General features: G+C 39.4%; 1 protein-coding gene across 2 annotated transcripts in view; it reads right to left on the reverse strand.

Annotated features, from left to right (window-relative positions):
* Positions 1–792: 792 nt before the first annotated feature.
* LOC111652387 (general transcription factor IIF subunit 2-like) overlaps positions 793–8,930 on the reverse strand; it is a 41,128-nt gene continuing 32,990 nt past the window's right edge. For both annotated transcript variants that reach the window (XM_023402636.2, XM_023402637.2), the window contains 4 exons: positions 6,134–6,215; positions 4,216–4,315; positions 2,938–3,081; positions 793–2,097 (listed from right to left, as the gene is read on the reverse strand). In XM_023402636.2, the coding sequence (XP_023258404.1) occupies positions 1,963–2,097; positions 2,938–3,081; positions 4,216–4,315; positions 6,134–6,215 (461 nt within the window). In that variant the 3' untranslated portion in view covers positions 793–1,962. The remainder of the gene's footprint in view (positions 2,098–2,937; positions 3,082–4,215; positions 4,316–6,133; positions 6,216–8,930) is intronic.

Genomic DNA, 8,930 nt, shown 5'->3' on the forward strand with positions numbered 1-8,930 from the left:
AATGATCCAATGACTTCACTCCAAACATATTTTGAAGGAGTTCACCAAATATTGGTAGAGACAGTTCTGTCCTCCCAAAATATGCAACCCTACGCCCTTGATCATGAGTCACTCGTGGTGTGGACCAGTCTGCCCTCAGTCCAACATGAGAAGATGAAGTAGCACAACCCAAAGGCCAAGAAACCACGTTCAGCAACAAAAATGTGATAGAAATAGAAGCAAAACAAGAGTCAACACTGGCGTGGTTTTCCTCCACTGGAGATAGCGCTTGACAAATAGCGTCATGTACAAGCAGAGGAAAAGACATTTATATCAGGTGCAGCACATGTCAACGTCGAAATGCCTTCAGCTTTGGTTAAAAGAGGTTGCGATCTGGTGACAGAGTTTATATATATATATCTTTATCACTCAAAACATTCAGTGACCCCTCGTGTCCTGTAGATGGGGGCATTGTCATCCTGTCTGTATATTACCTGAGAGTTGAGACAGTGATGTCATACGCAATATGCATGTTTACAGTGTAACTGGCAACAGTTCAGATTTATTTGTATTCAAACAAAGACCTGATTCTGCAGGAAATATCTCAATTTGTTTCATGAGCCACCTGTCTTATGGTAATCCGTCTGCCAGCAAGAGAAATAAATAACATGAATATTAGTTTGAAGAATGAATGTGGAGAGGAGCTGGCAGCATTAACACCACAAGGTAACTGAGAACAAGGTTGAAGAATGACCTATTGAGTGTTTGGATGGATTTACAGAAATAGTGACTGTTTTAAAACTCTTACACAGCTCTCATCTATCGATATAACTCAAATTACAATATGTATCACTACTTTTCTTTGGTAAGAAAAAAAAAAGACAAACCTCTTTACTGCATGAACATGTGTGTTTCTGATGTGACTCGATACATCCACTATAACCTTGTCATCTAAAAAGTGTTCGTTTTAAGGTTCAATCAAGCGATTAATATAAAAGGTTGAACACCCTAATCAGGAGTCTGCCCTTAGCTGGTTGATGGAGAACACCCGCTGACATGAGTGGTTAGGGTGTGGTCAGAAACTCAACATGCTTTAAATTTTAAACACACGGCGCAGCAGCAGGTTTCTGCCCTGTGTGGTTTATTGTACATATAGTTAAATGCTGTCCACAGTTGTCATAGTAACACTACTAGAAAGGTGCACCATGAGTGGAAAAGAGTTTGCAGCCATTTTGTTTTTCTTTCTTTCATTCTCTCAGATTCAGTGCTGCAGCTCCTGCTCCAAACTATGATACAACAAACATGATGTTTATTGTTCTTTATTTTCTAAATGTGTAGAGGCCAAACTGGGAGGTGCACAAGATAAACAGAGGAATTTTTACTCTTCAAACACAAGTGTAACTATAGTAACATAATTAACTGCTGCAATGTGTTGCAGTAGTTACTGGGACTGAGACATTGTTACGGTCATTAGATCCACTTGTGATTTTTCTACTTTGACACTTCAAATGTCTACTGTGATAAAAGCCATTCTACCAAAAGATTTGACCGTTGGTTATCAAGACTCAGCAAGATTTATTCAGAAAGTAAAACATGTAAAATTCAAGATGGGCAGACTTTAGTCGAGTTACTGTTTCACCATGCAAATTAAAACAAGCAAAACACAACTCTACAATTATCGTACTGCCCGTTTAGAAAGACAGATACAAAGAAACTAAACATTCATAGTGTGCTCATAACTTAAAGGAGAAAACCAGTGCTTTTGTCTTCGACATTTTAGACTTTTTTAAATGTTTTTTTTCCCCGCCTGCTTCCAGACAACCATAGGATATTCATTCCCCAACTTTGAAAAAACACAGATAACTACCAGCATGGCTGATAGAGTATTTCCCTGAAAAAACAGAATTCCTGGCAGGTGGTATCTGCTTTTTCTCATACGATGAGACAGACAACAGTGAACGGGCTCACAGGCCCTTGCTGGCGCTAGGCGGTCTGCATCTCCTCCTCTTCCTCAGCAGACTGGTAGTGTCGGTACTCTGGCTTCAGTTCCCAGGTGCTTTTGTGAGCTCCCTTGCTGTTGTACGTCCCAATTTCCCTCATGATTTCTTTCAGGTAGGTCTGCACCGGACAGAGATTTACAGATGATTCAAACTATTCCTTTAACGTTTTGACCAGTTTTACACTCATTTTAATGGTGATTTCCCTGTGACTCTGCTTGTATTCACGCATTCAACTCTGCTTCACATTTTAACCTGCCTAGACCTTTCACTTCTGTAGTGACAGTGCTGTTTGGTTTCATGAAGAGGCATAAATCCAGCACAACCTCATGTCTAATACAGCGCAGGAGCTGTGGAAGACCCTGTCAGTACAAGAGCAGCAGACAATTCAGTACTGCTGTGTGAGACTCTCCAACGGCCACTGGATGTCTCTGTGGAGCTAACAGACAGCTCTGCCCTTCTGATGAATAAGTGTTTCAAGACTTTTCATAATGGGCATTTCAGTTACTTTAGTTCAGTTAATTTGAGCGTTAGCCAAGTGCTTTCGGAGAGAAGTGATGGTGTGGAGTGTATTGCAGCGTTTGACTCCTACTCAGCTGATGGTTATGCAATCAGATGCAATCAGAGGGAGAGGAGGACCTCGAGGTCTCATCAGCACCTACACATTGCTGTTCTCTGAGAGCTGGAATGAATCCACTGCACTGTATCGATTCATCCCATGTTTGTGTGTGTGTGTGTGTGTGTGTGTGTGTGTGTGTACATGTCCACATGCTGGCACAAATTTCAGGCACAACAGATAGTGTGAACAGGCATGAACATCATGCTGTGGGCGATTTGTTCAAAATTTAACAAAGGAAGGTGGATAGTGGGCAGGTATATTGCTTTTTTTTTGTGGTCCATTTTACTTGTTACATGTGTTTATTTATGTATGTGTGTTCATGTATGTGTGCATGCTGCTCACCACAGGTTGTCTGGTGATGTCCACGAGGTCCTTAATGTTGTAATACTGGTGCTTCTCAAAGGCAGAGAAAAGCATGTCCAGCACGACCTGCCGCTCAGCCCTCACCATCTTCCCCTCCGACTTCTTCTTCTTCTCATACTCCACCTTAGAATAGATATGTTTGTTTAGTCTGTACTTATGCCCATGAAAAAGACTGAATTTGAAGCTCATGCCTAATCATAATATAAGCATTTAGTTAATATGTTTGTTTGCACTTATTAAAAGTTGCACACGATGATAAAATCTGGCTATTATTCTTTATTATTTTTCTATATTCTTTTTTTCCCCACTTACTGGACTTGTAATTGTGTTGAGCATATATCAAGTTGTGCTTCCATAAAGTTGGTGAACTTACAAGAAACAGATTTTATTTCAAAGTTTTGTCAAAATCAAAGAGGTAAAGGCTGAGATGTTTTGACTTTTAGTCTCCAAAATACTAAATCCTATATTTCCTTTTACATTTTCTGTTTCCAAACCTATAGTTCATTTGCTCTGGTCTGTGGATGAGTTGGTAAATTTGTTTAGCTTTCTCTCTACTTTGTTGCCTGTCCAAGTCAGACCTCGACTCTTTCTCCTGTCAGCTGCTAGCAACTGTTGATCTCACTCCTCCACATCCCAGCATGCAAAGTGTACCAGGCCACAGGAGCCATGTTGCTCAAACTTGTAGAGTACGTCTTGTAGCTGGATCAAATTGAGGTTGGATCACGTTCCCACCTCAATTGAACTACTCTAGAATTAGGGTGTGACCTGACAGAGACCACTTCCTCTAAAGGGGTCACAGTGTGTTTGTTTTGCTACTGTTGCTGTGTTCAGATCTGCCCAAATGAACTGAACCAAAGGCTAAAACAAGAACAGTCCCCTAATTGTCTCAGCTCTAAACATACTGCATCTGTTTTCACAGGAAGAAAAATACTAAAATTTCCTCTTTAAAAAATACATTCAAAGAAAAAAGAGAACACCTGCAGAAGCTAAAATACCTGCTATGCCACTAGAGTTACAGCACCTTCAAGATCATATAATATCAAATTACACTGTATGGTGTGCAATAGTGATTCAGATGTTGTGTGACAGAGTTTATGAGACCTACAGATTACTTTTTATAGGTAAAATGTGCAGGTCAACTCTGTAACAACCTTCACTACCTCAGTCCTACAACTTTCTATCAATATTATCATGCTATCATTTTATCTTATATTAAACCAACTACACACACACACCCTTGCTGTTATTAGTTCTTACATTGAAATCGTGGTTGGCCACAGGCTTGAAGACAGTGGTGATGGCTCTTTCTAGCTGCTGTGAGAAACGCTGAGGCTTGGTGGACTCTTCAATCTGCAGCCTAACACACACACACACACACACACACACACACACACACACACACACACACAAAGAGAGAGAGAGAGACAAAGTTTGCTTTGTGTTTTCTGTGATCTAGCTTTATCTATGCTGACAGATGTGCCTGCTGGCACAAAGCAACTGTCAGCACCTTGAGGTTAAACTAACCAAATATACTGGCAGCTGCTTTTCATTTATTTTTTGTTGACTTTCATTCATCTTGACTGGGCCGCTCATTGAACATATTTTATTTAGATTGATGGTTGCATACAACAGCAAAGATAATTGGCTCGGAAAATGTTGAACTATGATCAGCTATGCAAATGAAGCTTTTAGTAAAGCTTACTGATGCATGAGAGACATTTACACACTTGTTTTTTCCTTTTCTCTCATTTAGATTTTTGTAGATGAGTCATATCTCATCCTCCATACTGTACGTTAATGAAGAAAAAATAAAAACTTTGTTTTGTATCTTGCAGCATTTAGAGGATAGTTTTTTGTATTTCATCTTTAATATGCAAATATATGTGGCAAAATGCTTAATGTAATACATATAAATCTTTTATCTGCAGTAGAAAACGTGTGGAAGCAAAACTGTTCATGAACACACACACACACACACACACACACACACACACACAACCATGACAACGGGCTATCCTGCATAGCCTGTAGCCTGCCATGATGCAGGAACATTTGTCAGCTGCCATCCAAATGGGAGATTATAAAACTGGAGTGAAAAGTGAAGACTTTCCTTGTCAAGTGTGAAATGAAATACATCTGGTTCATGTGTACTATACAGTAGACAAATATCACCACCATGTAACATCTAAGATGAATCCACGCTAGATGATCTGCACATACACTTGAAAACACTTTTTTTTTTTGTAGGAGGATGACATAAGACGTTCACAGAAGAGTCTCTGTGAAGTTCAGAGACAACAACTTTTTATCCTGTAGTGTGTCTCGCTGATTGGATGGTTGATGTCATACTAAGTAAACTGTGTTGTATGTTTGTCTAGAAATGTATTGTAGCAATGCATCTGCCACAGTCATAGCTGTTGCTATAGCAATACCATCCTCTAACTCTGGCTGGAATAATGAATTCCAATAAAGAAGTAGTTTAAAAAAAAGAGTGAACTCGAGTGTTTAGTGTACACAAAAGAACAGTTGCAGTGATGGCCCTGTCAACGCATTAGAACTTCTCTGCTCCTGCTGGAATAAATTCGTAACACTTGAACAGATTTTGCGTCATCCAGGGTTGAAAGAAACAAATTCAAAAAATGCTACTCTGAGAGTTTGATTCATTTCTGTTGACATTTGTGTTTAATATACCCCAAATTTGATGAATAATTCATCTGTAGTCTGTCTGCTACTTTACTGTAGTGAAAACACTACAGACTATTACAGACTGCATATTATTGATGTCAGGTGCATCTCTAATATCAACTTTAGACTCCTACAGTGCGTTTGAGAGCTCATGTACATGAATTGACCATTCCTGACCATGTCAGGAATGTGCTTATATTTTAACCTTTAACAAATTTTGTTGAAATATTATGCTGTTATTTAGTGTCAATAAACACATGATGTACAGTAATTGTACTTTAACCATATGAGTGTTGGTATTGTTGTTTGAATTAATCTGAAAAATCAGTTTGCTGCATTCTAAAGTTTATTCTAACCCAGTGCCGCTATAAGGCAACCTAACATTTAAGTTCATCTGAATTGATTTGATGTAATCCTGAGATGTGTTTAGACCATTTGACCTTTTCAAACTACAGCGTTTCTGACACAAACAACTTCAAAGTTCACTCACTTCTTCAGCTTCATGTAGCTGTCGTTGACGACCGGTCTGCATTCAGCTCTGTGCACCACCATCCCCTCCAGACTGATTTCATCTACAACAGACACAGTGACTCAGCTGCTCAATCATCGTCCAGACACGTACACACAAAGTTTGTTGAAAACAAATATAAAAGTCTTTGTTATCCACATTTTGTTGAAGTAAAACTTTTTAAATAACCTTATATACTATTTGTCACCTAACATCACATCACACAATCTTGTTAATTGTCTTTTGAACCATTTCTCATAAGCATGTACATCTTTACAATGCAATGAGAGGAACTGGTTCTCTACATATTATATACTGTATCTATTTCTTATATTTTTATTTATCCTTTGGTTTAAGGCTATAGGGTGGAGGGTGGTGCTGAGGGTGAGGTAGGGTGTTTATAAAATGGCACCATGGCAGGAATGAGGTTTTGGAAGAATTGGGGACATGCTGTGTGATGTGGGGACAAACAATACATATATTGATAGGATGCCATTTGCTGGATCTTCACAGAATCATTAAAGGATGTAGTAAAAGCAATACAAATTATATCACAGAAAAGGGTTAAATTTTGTCTCAGATGTCTCCTGTTCCTCCTCACTGAGCCAAAGACAGCCCTGGTGGAGAATCAGAGCTCAGCAGAGTTGGGACAAAGTAGAAGGACAGCCATCTCTGCAGCACCATGGCCATTTACCATAAAGGGCCACTGAGCGTTACTCCGCATGAAGTCACACTCACAGCAGAAGTTCTCCGCACAAACAAGGAGGGTATTAATAATTAGGTGAATTGTGCGATCGTGCTACCGTAGCCCTAAATATGGCAAAGCTGGGCTTGAGCCACGTGACATCAGATTTGACCTTTCATAAATACAATGCCACTTACAATGCTAGAGAGGCTTTTTTAAAAGTCTCTGAAAGACTTTGAGCAGCAGAAAACCTGAACCTGCCCTGAACCCGAATAAAAATCTGTGTTCACATATGAGGACTGCAATTTACCAGCACTTTCCCATCCGATTTGACAAAGCAGGAGAAAATGTGCAAAGAATGAAGTTGCTCAAATCCAGGTGTGCACAGCTTGCAGAAGCAGCCTCAAAAATACTTGTAGCTGTAATTAATGTCTGTGGTGGTTCTTCAAAAAGTAAAATACAATAAATTAACAGGTACAACACACCATTTAGTTTTTTTTTTTTTTAACAAATGTGTTAAAATGTATAATTACGAATGTTAGACTGATAAAACGCCACAAAACTGGGAAGTGTTCTACTTAAACCAGAAATCAGTGTTTTCATGATGGCATAAAATCTCATTTGAATGTGAAGAGCAATTCACACTTTTTGGGGGTATTTTTTATCTATTTTTCAATTGTATAAATCATGTGGTCCCAGATATTACTACATGAAAAGCATTAAGTCAGTACATTTCACCCTTGATCCTGTTATGGCCCACTCAGCCCTTGATAACTCATTCACCACTCACAGCTTGACATTTTCAGCCATTACTGATTCACCTTGAATATGGCCCTTTCATTTGTTACATTTAGATTTCAAGCTGTTCTTTCATGAGGTGCTTTGGCCAATTATTTAACTGTCCAACCCACAACCTTTTTCCTAAACCATTTGAGGACTGGAGAGGACCACTCTTCTGCTCCTCTCCAGTTGTTATTGCAAGCCAGTCTCATTGTTTGTTTTTCTATTTGCAAATTTTGAGTTGACTGTCCAGGAGTTGGTGAGTGTTGGTGTTATATTGGCAACAGCTCTGTCTACTGTGTATTGTTGTATGATTTGGCATCTTTTGTATCTGGACACAAAAAAAGGTCTGAGAAGCTGCTACATTTCAGACATGCTAGTTAAAGAAAATCAGCAGACAGTGACAGAGTAAGTCTACAGAGATCTGTCGAGGTGAACCAACAGGTGAAGAGGCTTTGGTAAAGACCAGATTGACAGGCCCATATGACCAGTGGAGAAAAGAGAGAGGCTGTCAAAGTTATTTTAACCTGCTCTTACAGAACAATGTGAAATCCTGTAAAATCACAGTTAGTAAATCCTCTAGGGACACATGAAATTCCCTCCCTTGTCTCCATGCTTTCCTCACTCGCTTCTTTTGCTTTTGTCTTAGTCCCTCCCACTTAAAACGTGGGAGAGAAAAGAAACGAAACTCTCTCTCAGGCGTCATCTGCTGCAACGTCAGTCTCTGATGACGGAGACACAGCAGGATCACCAGTCAGTCAGCCTAAAAAGCTCTGTGGCGTCTTTTGTTGTGTAGCTGCTGATGATGTGATGTATTGTGCAGATAATAATAAGGGTGCACGTTACCACAGCTCAGGCAGTTACTCGTTTACTGAGATCCTCCCACATGACAAAACAGAACATAAAAAATACTTGTCACTGCTTAAAGCAGCCGCACATACACACCTAATCTCTTTTCAGACTTTACAGATCAAAGTCAATTGAATCTAATGTACTTCAATCCTCACACTGGATTCACAAAGTCATTTCTACTGGCAGCAAAATATTTTTGTATTCATCGATTATTTATGTCGGCATTTATTAAATTTGCGCTTGTAAAGTCTCTATTTAATGATTTATGAAATAATGGGGATGTATAAATAATTTAGTGGTTGTTTAGGGGATGATCACTATTGTCCAAGATTACCTGAACCTTACTCTGTGTACATCTCTCCACCACAGTCCCCAATGAGCCCAGCCTCCTGCCAAGCACTGAGCCCTCCTCTGTCAACAGTTTGTGTAGCCGCCTAGTATCCTTTTATGCTGACCCCCCCC

The sequence above is a fragment of the Seriola lalandi genome, unplaced genomic scaffold (genome assembly GCF_002814215.2).
Source record: "Seriola lalandi dorsalis isolate HSWRI2012SDOR001 ecotype SW California unplaced genomic scaffold, Sedor1 jcf7180002053973, whole genome shotgun sequence".
Classification (NCBI taxonomy): Eukaryota; Metazoa; Chordata; class Actinopteri; order Carangiformes; family Carangidae; genus Seriola; species Seriola lalandi.